Consider the following 13,181-nt stretch of genomic DNA (forward strand, 5'->3'; position numbering starts at 1 on the left):
CATGGCTTGACTGTGAGAAGAATGGATTATTTTCAAAGAATCATAGAATGGTTGAGGTTGGAAAGGACCTTAAAGATTATCCAGTTCCAACCCCCCACCATGGGCAGGGACAGGGCCTTTCCTCCCTATCTCTCTTGTTTCCAATCTCTCCTGCTCTGCATTAGGCTCTCACTTGGGAAAGTGCTTGGGGCACCCTTGAGAAGAGGATGGAGCAGCTAAAATGCCCAAAATTCCCTAATGTGAGGTCAGTGAAGCACCTCAGTGGGATTGAGGGAATGGGGAGAAATCACAGCTCTCCCAGCCCTGCAGCTGCTGGAACAGAAAAGGAAGGTGACATTTTTCAATCACCCTGTGACAAGGGTACACTCCTCTTGGGAAGGAACACCTAGTTCCAAACTGTGCAAGCAAGCAGGATTCTATCCAGTGGTTTACAGAAAAGGGATTACAAGTGGGAAATAGTTTACATGGCCTTTGCAGCAAGGACGTGAGGCCCCTGCCAAGGGCCAAGTCCTGGGAAGCAACATTGAAAAAAATCAGAAAAAAAAGAAGTTTGGAGAAGGGAATATGTGTTAATAAGAGAGTTTTAAATTTCAATTTTCTCAGAAGTTAAAAAGTGTATCAGAGAAACAGAAACTGGAAAGGAAAAAAAAAAAATCTCCTTTCCCCATTTTTACATTTACATTTCTTGAACATTCTCTGTTCAAGAAATGTATTCCTTCCTTTTCCAATGGAAGTGGGCTAGACTCAAAAGAACAAAATAAAAATAAAATGCACACAGAAAAAAAGGCAGAAAGAAACTAAAGGTGGTTACATCCCCTACAAAATAGTGAGGAAATCAAATGCTCACCAAGCTTAGGGTAAGTAAAATTCCCTTGCACGCTGATTTGGCACTAAAATTTACTCCACCCATTTTGAGGGGTCGTCTCCATGTTGCAAGCAGTTTGTGTGTAGGCCTATTAAAAAATTCTTGCGGCTTCTAAGGAAAAAAAATATAATTCAGGACAGATACCACCCATAACTGATTACAAATTCCCTGCATTTTCTGAAGCCATCCCAGTTGCCCTGCTTGTGCTGGGTTTAAACCTATGCTATTTCATTTTGAATGCATGGCAAGGGCTTTTCCCTTGTTGGGAAGATGTACTGCTGGTACCCACAGCACTCAGAAAATGCAAAGTTTATTATCTCACACACAGAGTTCCATGTGGCACACAAGCAGCACCTGGGCACAGAGGCTGCCCAAGCCCCCCCAGCCCAGGATTTGTGCAGAATACACTCATATAATGAATACAGGCTGCATCGAAGATAACATGGTTTATTTCTTCATGATATTCAGATTAAAATGTATCAATGTATTTATCACAATACTACATTTTAGGACAAAATCATCAGTGCTTTGAAAGTCTTCATAATGTTTATTCATTATAAATAGTAAATATTTACTGAACTTTTTACATGAAAGACATTTGTTTTTTGTTTTCTTTTTTTTGATTTTTTTTGTTTGTTTGGGTTTTTCTTTTTTTTACAACACATTTTGTTGTAGAGGCTGCAACACAAAGATAATATTTCATTTTTCCATCACCCTTAAGACCGTTGTGTGAACTAACCTCTGTACTGAACCTAGTCTAACTCACTACTTCATAGTCCTTAACTCTAAAAGGAATGTATTTGTGTTCTGCCTCCCTCTTTGTTCCAAGAATAGAGAGAAATAAATAATCCCACCTTCCATCGCCCTCTTCCTCTCAACATCACAAAACACAAATTTATTGACATTCTAAAATGTCACGATGCAAACTTCTTGTAAACCTTGGTTCCTATAATTATACTGTCTATATTGGATATTGCTGTATAATTTAAACAGATGTCTCAAATACAGGTCCATCTCTGTCTGTGTCCTGTACAGCACTAAAAAACATGTAAACGTAATTTCTTCCTATTGTTTCCTGAAGATGACCTTTAAATCATGATTAGCAAGCTGGATTTCAGTAATCCAGCAGACTGCAACATTTCTGTATTTTATCATCAGGAATTATGCACTGCAAAAATAAAAGTACCTGCAAAAATATAGTTCTGATTCTATATCTATGACTTTGGATGATCCCAAAGTTTGTGTGAGGTACACAGTATTGCACATTGCTAGGCAGTTATGAAAAATCAGTCGCGTTGTTGGTGGTATTTTTTGTCTCCCATATTTGTTTAAAAAGGTAAAACACACTGGGAAAACACATACAAAAAGGTAAAATCTGGGTTTCATGTTACACAAGATCTCCTCTCTTGGTAAAGCCAAACCTGTGAGTGACATTTATTGACAAGGTGATTACAAAGCACAGCAGGGTAACCAATGAGTTGCTCGGGAAGTCTTTCACACTTATCCAACTTCCTAGGGACGGTGACATTTCCTCTTGATGACAATTTCCAGTGTGTACAGTGAGAGGCTCTTCCAACCTTGCTTCAGAAACTGAGCTGTTTTAAAGTTAGACTAAAGTCAGCACTGGATGTCAGATGAGTCAGAGTACACAGAGCTCAACTACTCTAAGTTTAGTTTCAAAATGTTCCATTTGTCCCAATCAATGCACATTAATTTCAACAACAACAAAAAAATGGAATGTTTGCCAGGCTGTGATGTTAAATACTGCTCTGTTTTGTATACCCACTCATAATGAAGCATGTCACATTTATTCATTATTGCTTTTGGCCTTTGTCTTCTGTATAGCTTTGTCCAGCCTTCAAAAGTCTACTAAAAGCTATGACTGGAGAGAATATAACAAGCTTGTTTCTCTCAGTGGAACTGCCCCAGTTTAGGCTGCACTGTGTTGAGAAGATCCCTCATATCCAAGCCTTGGAGTGAGACCGGAAAACAAGACCAGCTTTAACTTGAAGTGGACAGTTCATTTATGCAATATCTGGCTTCAGATAATGAAAGGCACCTGCAAAAAAGCAAAAGAAGCTTTTTAAGTCACGCTGTGACAACCTCACAGCATGGGGCCATGCCAACTACAGGTTGACAATGTCATATTTAATACTGATGTATCAAAGGAAAGGGACTAATATTTTTATTCCTAGGACAAGTTTGACAAAACTCTATGTATCTGGGATTATATACTGTAATGATTCTTGAGCTGACCTCATTAAGAACATGTGTTTCTAATAGTGGAATGCCAGCGGTTATTTCATTTTGGACAACTCTTATGTTTTACCTAATGGCAATCAGGTTTCATGTCTCAACAATTAATAACATCAAGATGTTGTTGACATCACTTAAGAAAATAATTATGCAGCAGAAATCCTGCTCGAACAATCAGCTATCTCACCAGTGCATGGCTTTGAGGAGAAGTAGCAGTGAGCCCTGAGGATCTCTGCTCAGAACTCCCTTCCTCACAGACAGACAGACAGACAGCCAGCCAGCTCAGGCTGTGGACAGCTGGGTGCCCTTCCCAGTGCCCATGTGCCATACTCACTTTGGCCGTACTGGCCGTACTGGTAGCCCGTGACGGGGTCCATGCTGTAGCCCGTGGTGCTGTAGGTTGGTGGGCAGTAGGACTGGGAGGTGGGCAGGCTGTCTAAGCTCTTCATGTGCTCTAACCTCTGGCTGCAGCTGGCTGACACAGTGGTGGTGGGCTCCAGGCCCCCAGTTAGAGGGGACAGGGCATAATCAGTTTGGGGCTGGTGAGGCACACCACCGTGGTTAGTCAGGAGTCCCATTACCTAGAAAGCAGAAAAATAGAAAGAGTTAAAATAGATTAAGAACTCCATTGCTTACAGAACCACAGAAGTTCTCAAATCTATAATTTGATTTCCTAAACCAGGTAGACTTGATACTTGAACTGTGCTTTGAGTAGCTAATCCCAAGAGGAAGTAGAATTTGGTTGCATCATCCCCCAAAAGAAAATCTGATGGCTAGCAAGCAAAAAGAAGCAATACTGGGGCAAATAAGGAATCATTTTTTTTAACTTTTATGGTTTTAGAGTGCCTGATCCCAGCCCCAACTGGGAGTTCTGCAGATGTTTATAAGAGAACAAAAAGAGAACAAAGTTTAACCATAATGTCCTGTATGATCTACAAATATAAAAAGCTGTGAAAAAGCTCACACAATTTTCTTCTCCAAGATCAGCAACCATTACAGTGAAATCAGTTTGGAGCATATCCCAGTAGCACTGCTGGTGGAAGTAACAAAGAACACCACAGAATCCTGATGTTCTGGGGTGGGCAAAGGGGCAGAGCAGCTGTACCCCCACTGCTGCATGCCCTGTTTGCTGTAAAGAAGTGAATGTGCCAGAGTAAAGTGCTGGTTATAACACCAGTTATTGATTCCAGCATCTGAGTTAGAGGACACAACAGAAAGGCTCAGGCACTCCAGAGCAACTTCAAGTCAGCTGTGACTCCTTTATTAAACTGCTTCTACAGGGACAGTTACGAAATCAGTAGCTGAAAAGAGTTTACTGGAAAATACATGCTTGTGCCTATAAAAGTCCAGCCCCCCCAGGCCATCATTTCCAGTAGAAGAGCAAGAAATAATTTCAAAAGCATCTGCATTTTCAAGCACAGAACTACAGAGAAAAGTTCTTCTTGTTCAAAAATCTCTCCCACTACAAGTTGGTGAACATTTCCTCTCCTGGTTCACCACTGTAGAACATTTTCAAAGTAAGTGTATGACTGAGATTTGCTTACTTTTTGCTGAAATAAATTGCACTTCAGAGCCTGACAAGGATTCTGCAGCTTCTAATAGATGGGTGACATACAACTTCTGCCAAAACTGCATGTTGTGATGATTTACAGGCTGTTCTTGCTCCAAAAAGGCATTACAATTATCTGACATGTGCTATTTGATAATCATTTTGCTTTGCAGCAATTCTTGCCATAAACTAAAGAGAGTTTTTTTTAAAAATGGAGTCTATATTTTATAGACTAAATTAAACCTCATTAAAACCAGATCTGTTTCCTGAGGTTCTGATGCTCCTCCTGAAATTTTACTTATTTTCCATCACAAACTAAAAAGTATTGTTATTGCAGGGAGCTTATGTTTCCAGCTTTGAGTTGTTTGCTTTTTTTGTTGGTTTGAGGTTTTTTCTTAATAAACAGATGAAACAAGATCCAGATACAGTGATTTAGGTAGGAAAGAAGACGTGTCCAGTTTTTACACGTCTGATTAGGAAAAGAGCAAGAGGTAGAAACAGAGTAGCTCAGAAAGAGAAACTCAGATCCCTGCATTGAAAACACAAAATATGTTTGCATCAAATGCACCCAGGCTATCTCACTGGAAAAAAAATGCTGAGGAAGAAATTCAGTTACTACATATAGCACTGGAATGTTCACTTTTGATTCACTGGGCTGAAAAACATGAGTTTAACCAGTGGTATTAGCTGAATGTTTCACAAACTGAAGTATGCATGCAAAAACAAATTCCAAAATATATGCAAAGACTGCGCTCAGATATTGAAATCTTACAACTTTTAAAAGTTTTTTTATAAACTTTTGTTTATAAAAACAAGAATAATTTGGATTTAGCATGTAAGATATTTTCTATTTAATTCAACAAATACATTCAATGCCCAAAAGTTGTTAAAAGATAATAATTTTGGTTAATAAATAACAATAAATATATAAATAATAATTAATAATAATAATAAAGATAATAATTGTTGTTAATAATAAAAGAACTCTGAAATCACCACAGATTGAAAAATCATGTTATCTGTACATCATTTTGTGCCAAAACTCCCAAAAAGTTGAAAATACTCAGCTCTCAAGTTTTTGTTCTAAAAATTGGTTGTGAAAACTTTAAAATTTCTATTATTTTAGCAATTTCTGTTTCAGAAATTCCAAGTATTTTTCTTATAACTTTGGAATTTGATATAGTCCAAAATATAGTATGCTTAATGATCTGACATGCATCAGCAGGAGACAGCATTAGAACCTATGTAAATTGAGGTTATATTAATCCTTGTCCTTTGAAATTAACACTAGAAGAGTTAAAAGAGAAAGAACTAAAAAAAAAAAAAAGGGATAACTTAAACATTTAAACATTTACATTGAAAATTACTACTTTGGGAAATATTTATGTTGGCAGGAGTATAATGGTTTTGACTACAGTTTAAATTGCAGAGGGGTTTATCAGAAATCTCAAGTGCACAACCCTTTCCATTGCCATGCAGGGCCAGTGTGACACCGATATTTGCAGGACTTCCCCAGGTTTTGTTCCAAGTTCAAGAGCAGAGGGAAGGGGCTGGGCTGAGCTCCCCATGTCCCAGGGGAGCTCCTCTCTGCCTCAGGGCTCTCACATCACTGCCTTGGCTGCCAGCACTTTTAGAACCAATTGCTAATTTGGGTAAATAACTATTTTACCAACTGCGGATTTCAACTAGAGGTTTGTTTTAATTTAATGTTTTCAATAGAATAAAACCCAAAACAAAATTATTTGGACTTTGCCAGCAAAAAAAGTGAGCTCAAAAACTTTCGGATTGGAAGCTATTTTAAAATTGGAGATTTCTCTTGGAATTTAAACCTGGGTCCATACAGAATCTCAAATGCCACTCAAACATCATTAGCAACTCTATTTGGATTGAAATTTCTTTTCTTTGACAAAATGAAAATTAGCATTTAGTGAGATTTACTTCAACTTTTTTTTAATTAGAAAATAATTAGGCATAATTTTATTAAGTGGACAGAGACCTAGTAAATATTCTGGAGCTGAACTGACTGAGCTGTCTGTCTCTGAGCTGGAGAAAACTGAAGTCTGAACAGTAACCAAGTTCCCAGAAATATCTTCCTCAGAGGCCTTCAGAATCATCCTGCAGTTGATTAGTATCTAAATAATTCGATTTTTGGTCATGTCTGTTTTGAAAGCTCCAAGGGAAGTAGCCTCAGGGCAGGAGTCTTTGCTACGGTATGTGCCATGACCTTCTCACCCATACAAGGAGTTACAGGAAGGGCATGGCTAACTTTCACCTAATCAATTAGAAATCCATTAACGGGCCATGTCTGCAAGATGCTCAGCACCCTCAGCTTAGCTGCACAGGAGACACACAAGGATCTGGATTTTGCAGCTCACATCTTCTGTGGGTATGAAGCAGAATACTTCTAAGTAAACAGGTAGGATTGCTTTATAATAGTTAAGGTAGAAAATAAAGTTATTCAATCTCTATACCATCCAAATTACTGGAAAATATGTGCTTCCTTTTAAATCACTTTGGGAAAGCTAAATTAGTAATTATGAGCCTCACTGACCCAAAATCCAAGGGCTGAGCTAACACCCCATTAAAGTGATACAATAACTATTCTAGTTGTTTTAGAGTAGAACTCCCATAAATGCAAAAAACAAAATCAAATTTAAGTTTTTTAGCTACATATGTTTTGTTCTCACCTTTTACAAAACACACACAGGAAGGTTAAGGCACAGTCTTTGTGCTTATACAATAAAATACAATATATAATTGATGAAATCACTCCATTTGAAAACAAAGGTGAAATTAGGAATAAGTAAACAGAACACAGTGGACTGCTACAACCAAAGTCTGCAGAGAAGTTTTTAGAACACATCTGAAGCAACTTAAAATATTCAGTAGGACAAATCCCTTGCTGGTGGAGTCAGCACAGAATCACCAGCTGAGGGTACCATCAAGAAAGAGAACTGGAGGGATGAAAGCCTTAAAGGCATGAACACAATGTCTGGTCCATTATCAGCTGCTGGAAAATACTTCTATTATCACCAAAATAAAGGCCATTAAACTAAAAAAAAAAAACTTGTTTTATTGAAATGAAACATTCTGGCTGTTAACATGGTTAGTCTTTGAGAATGTAGGACCCTCCATAGGCACAATAAAATTCTCATATGTTTTAATTCATTTACGCATGCTTGCGTTTAATATGCTTTGTGACCATGCCTGCAATTAATATGATTTATGAGAAAAGAACATGTGCAATATTTTTTTGGGTACAGTGATACTATTTTTCCCCTCCTGTGAATGAAAGATTTAATGAAACAGCTCAAGGAAAATGGTTGGCAGTTAACATATTAAGTTGAACTGACAGAACCATGAGTAAACTTTAGCACAGTTAATGATATCCTCTTATCTGACCCTGACACATTTGCAGCATGTAATTTACAGAAGCTCTGTCCAGGGAATCTTGACAAATGCTCCTAACGATGTCAGGGCAATGTTCCATTCTAATGTAAAACAGATGTGGGTCAGATACCCTCATTCATCACTAACACTGAAAATTTTAAACTCCTTCCGAGATGAATGGCATTACCTGCTGTTAGCTCTCTTCACTGTAGAGAAATCTCTCAAAAAACAAAATATTGCACAAGAAAGAACACAAAAAGGATTGCTATCACTCACTATAATGAGAGATTTTAGAGGATTAATTAAAGTTAATTAGCTGTATGGATTTATAGCTATAGGATCCTAGAACCACACTGCTGATTCCTTTTATATATATGAATATTTCTATTGAACACAAGAAACCTGAGAGAAAGCAATTTTTTGCCAGACGGCAAGAGCTGGCAACCACATACTTGGTTAATGAAAATTAGAGCAAAGGTACTGACTTTGGACATTGATGATCTGACCCTCTGCATACTGACATCAATGAGACATGATACTGATTTCACACCACCAGGTATCACTGATACCTACACTGGAATTAGAGAAGGTACACTGCCCCTCATTTAGGATCATTAAGAGGATAACTTGATTCTTTCATCAAATACATTTTTACCTACAGACAATTGCCAATTTTCAACACATTATTACAGTCTGTCACAAAACTCATGTCTTTTTAAAGTGCTATATCACAGAGTTCCAGAACTTGGTAACATCACTAAAATAATTCTAAGATCAGCTAATTCTTGAGCCCCTGAAAAAAACCAAAGATCACTGAAAAGGCAAAACAAAGCTCAAACACGAACATATAATTTATGAATATATAAGCATATCTATGCAATTAAACATGTCCCAGCTTTTTCAGGCAGCCCCAGAGACTGGAGTCTCGTGACTTTAAATGCTCAACTATGGCAATATTACTCAAAAGAATTCATAACAAGCCTAAATTTGGTATTAGGTTGCTCCTTTCCTGTGAACTCTCCTCCTCCCACCTTCTATTCAGCCCCAAACACAAAAGAAGGATTCTGGCTATTATGAACGCCAACCCAGCTGTCACTAGCTCAGCTATCACACACCTTCCCTCAACAACTGGGATATATGGATTTGTTGTGGCTGAAAGCAAAACTAACCAAAAGAGAAAAGTTAAGGTGGACATTCAAAAAGATACAGCTTAAACAGTCACCTGTTTATTTTTTCTGCTATATTAATGTATTTAGTAAATATGTTATTTAAAAATGTATACTTCTATAACATATAGAATATTTTATATAAAATATGAGTATATTTACAAAATAAATAATACTTGTAGTTATTTTTACGCAGTAGCAATTACAATACTATTAAATCTCATCTATTTTACTCAGAGAAACAAAAAATAATTAACCCATTGTCCAAACTTTAAATTTAAAAAAAGAAAACAGAACAAAAACTTGTGTTCATGAAGATTATATCATGTGAATTAACTTTCTTACTAAGGAATCCACGCCTTGTCTCATGTTCTTGAGTCATTAAGCAAAGAGCTCTCAAAGCCAAGTGCATCGTGCCAAAGATCTTCAATGAGCTTCTCATTGCTGTGGGACTTGAACCCAAATGAAATGTTTTTGTGGGCAACCAGCTCAAGGTAATCCAACAGACAGTATGGGGAAAATATAATGAATTAATAGTTGCTTTTTTTCCCCTGCTCTTGTCCCTCTTATGAGGGAATGAAAATTTTTAGCCCTGGTTCCTGTGCCTCCCCTAAAAACAGAGTTAACAAGACAATATGAACATATCTAACTGATTCGACAGCTGCCATCGGTTCCATACATCAGGTTAATGAAAACCAAGTGCTCTCAAAGACTTAAGAGAAGCCCAGTGCCTGAGATCCACCTCACCAAAAGGAGTTGCAGGGTAACTCTTAAACTCAGGCAGTGAAATGTTTTGACAGTAGAAGAAAGAAACCTTGAAAGAGCTTGCCTCTTTACTACTGTTCAAGGAAAAGTTTGGGATTTTCTTATCAAGATTATTCCTGAGCTCCAGGTAATGGCATGAAACTGCAAACTTTGTTAAAGACTGTTATGATCTCCTACACAGCCAATTCAATATTCAATCCACTTCCCATTTTCAAACTGCAGCCTTTAAAGCTACGGGTTTGATTCAATTATGGGGGGAGAAGGCAAGGAAGAGGAAACAGTAGATCTGAGAAGTTTTCTAGAGGGCAAGGAGGAAAAACAATTATGCCTAGCAGGAGACAGGTTACACATGTTTGTTCTTTTCCTAGTAAAATCTTAAAACTGAAATGCTGTTTAAGCCTGGATTATCCTACAGGTTAAGTATCCTACAAGTTAAACACAGGAAGCACACAAAATCACAAAAGCAGCAAGCCCAGCAGAGTATTGCTGCTCCACCTGGATCTACAGCAGCCAGAGCAGCACTCTCCAAACCAGCAAACTGCCTGACCTGGTGTAGGGCAAACTCTGCTGCTCTGACACTAATAAAAAGCACATGAGGAGGTCAGGGGATGCTGATGTACACTGGAAAAGCCTTTTTCCTTATCTTAAATGAAGCAGTTCAAAATACTGATATCCTGTCTTTAAAACAATCTGCCCTTCACCAAGACCATACACCTGCAGGTGGGAGACAAATGTTTCTGCAGTCACTGCTCTGCTTCACAGCAAAAAGCCAGTGATGGCCACTAATCATAAAGTGCCATGCCAATCCAAAAGCATGTTTAAGTCCTGTGTACATACATTAACATCCAGATATGCTATCCCCTCATAATTCTGAGTTAAAAAACATTTGTTAAAAGAAAATTCACTGAGCAACTAAAACCCAATTTGAAAAGGAAATACAATATTGCCATAAATGTATTCATGACAGGCAAGAAGCTGCATAATAGGCATAGAAAACATAAAAATATGCAATTTACATATATTACACACTAATAATCTCTTTTCTGACATTATATTTAAAGAGCCCTGGCTGAGATGGCATGCTTGCAGTTGAGTTGCTTTTTCATGAAATACAAACACTCCAGGCTGCCATCTCCCCAAGACATTAATCCCTGACTTTTTCCAGCAAAAGTCAACCCGTTGCATGCCTGCAAGACAGAGGTTCTCTCACCACATCCAGGTAGTAATGAATAAACCAGATGAGCAAGGAGAATAATCAGTCATCTGAAGGGTATCTGCAAATCTTGTCTTGATGTTAAAAAGTATTAAACAAGGTGGAACCCTTTCTGTTCTCTTATTTTTAAACAAGATCAACAACTTTTCAACACCCAGCTTGCAAGACAGGTATGTAATAGAGAGTTTTTCTTCCTAGAACTGAGAAATACAATCCCTTCTCATGCCAAAATTCAAGGGTAAAACAATAAAAATAAAATAACATCACCCTAGGTGTCTCTGCTTATCTTCTACCTTCACCAGTGTTTGCCTTAAACACCATATTTGTCCATCATATTAAAGAAAAAAGTTAGAACCATTGGATGGAGCTTTATTTTCTCTGTAGAATGGTTCCATTCTACAGAGAAAATAAAGCTTCCCTGGTGTCTTTGTGTCAGACCCCCATTTGTAATAAATCGATGATGAAGAGGAGAGAGAGGTTTAAGTCTGCTAAGAATATGATCCTGTGTATCTTAGTACTAGATTTTGTTGTATCTTAGTATTAGATTTTGTTCTGTATGTTTAAGGATGGGGTTTTTTAATCACATAATATTATCTGGGCTTCAGACAAAGCCCCCCCTTCCCCCTCCCTACTTCAGTCACCACAAATTCAGCTTTAGACTCAGTTTTTCAGGAGCACTTGCCAGCAAGAGACACATGGATGGGTGGAAACATTATGTTAATTGCTCACACACCCAGATTTATTGTGGTCAAAAATGCACAGGCTAGTAAATAGACCCTCTCTCTTTCTCATCTAAATTCCATGCACACAGGCAGGGCAGTGCAACATGCCCACTCAGCAGGAAAACTCCTGTTTCCCTTTTTCATGAAACCCCAAATGCAGAGCTGGCTTTCAACTTTACCTTACCTCAGCCTCCCTTCCAGCACCTCAGGAAGAGCCCTGAGGAAGCATGGAGAGGGGATGCACAGTGACACACCCCACAACTAAGGGACATTTCACACACCAACATTGTGACCAGCAGCTCAGGCTCCTTTGGGCATCAAGAGTTTCACTGCTTTGCTACAGTCCCACAATTTGTTGCACACAATTTACATGTTTCAGGCTGTATTACTGCATTATATAAAAACAAAATCTGAATGTGTCACTTTATACATCTCTACATTTTATGCATGTCTCTAACTCATTGTTTAGGCACCAAAACTGATATAGAGGAGTTGCTGGCAATGCCACATGAATTCAGTTCTGGGTTTTTCATTTGTTTGTTTGATGGGAAGATTTTTAACATTTGTTGAAGGTAATCATTTAGTTGCCAAGAAGTTGCTCCAAATCTAAATGGATATAAGTAATCTCTATGCACTGAGCAATGAAAGCATGATGTCAACTTTAAAGGGATCAGCATCCCCTAAACCTAGCTGTACCTGTTGGTAGAGCTGCTGGACACAGCCATAAGTGCTAAGCACTGGGTTAGAAAAAGGCTTCAGAACTCTAAGGAAAACAAATAAACAAACTATAAAACAACAGAAGTCTTCTAGGGTAAAGACAGAGCTAGGTGTAAAAAAGCACAGAATCTCCTTTTGATTACATCAAACCTCAAATCAGCAAGACTTTGGCAGGAGGAGACCTGGCCTCACATTTTTGTCCCATTTCACCCAGCCATCACAAGATTTCTTTACTGTTGTTGTGCTCCACTTCTGTGTCACAGACAATAAAAGCTTTGTGAAAGGGGAAAAAAAGAGATCACATTTTCCATAGCCAGAACCAACACACATTTAAACTGACACTAACAACTACCTTTTATGGATTAACATTGAAAACCAGATAGATAATTATGTCAAAAATTTGGAAGCCTTGCACACTATGAAACTAGCCATTAAAAAAAAAAAGAAACAACTAATATAATGTCATGGATTTTCTTGAAGTTTGCATTTAGAAATCAGAATTCTTTCAAACAAAATCTATTCAAGTCTTGTTGGAAGT

General features: G+C 37.9%; 1 protein-coding gene across 2 annotated transcripts in view; it reads right to left on the minus strand.

The window, feature by feature from the left end:
• Positions 1 to 1,296: 1,296 nt before the first annotated feature.
• PAX3 (paired box 3) overlaps positions 1,297 to 13,181 on the minus strand; it is a 75,489-nt gene continuing 63,604 nt past the window's right edge. For both annotated transcript variants that reach the window (XM_071437472.1, XM_071437471.1), the window contains exons 8-9: positions 3,456 to 3,702; positions 1,297 to 2,924 (exon numbers count right to left, since the gene is read on the minus strand). In XM_071437472.1, coding sequence (XP_071293573.1) covers positions 2,890 to 2,924; positions 3,456 to 3,702 — 282 coding nt within the window. In that variant the 3' untranslated portion in view covers positions 1,297 to 2,889. The remainder of the gene's footprint in view (positions 2,925 to 3,455; positions 3,703 to 13,181) is intronic.

Source organism: Agelaius tricolor, unplaced genomic scaffold (assembly GCF_023055355.1).
Source record: "Agelaius tricolor isolate 1412-34295 unplaced genomic scaffold, bAgeTri1.0.p SCAF_12, whole genome shotgun sequence".
Classification (NCBI taxonomy): Eukaryota; Metazoa; Chordata; class Aves; order Passeriformes; family Icteridae; genus Agelaius; species Agelaius tricolor.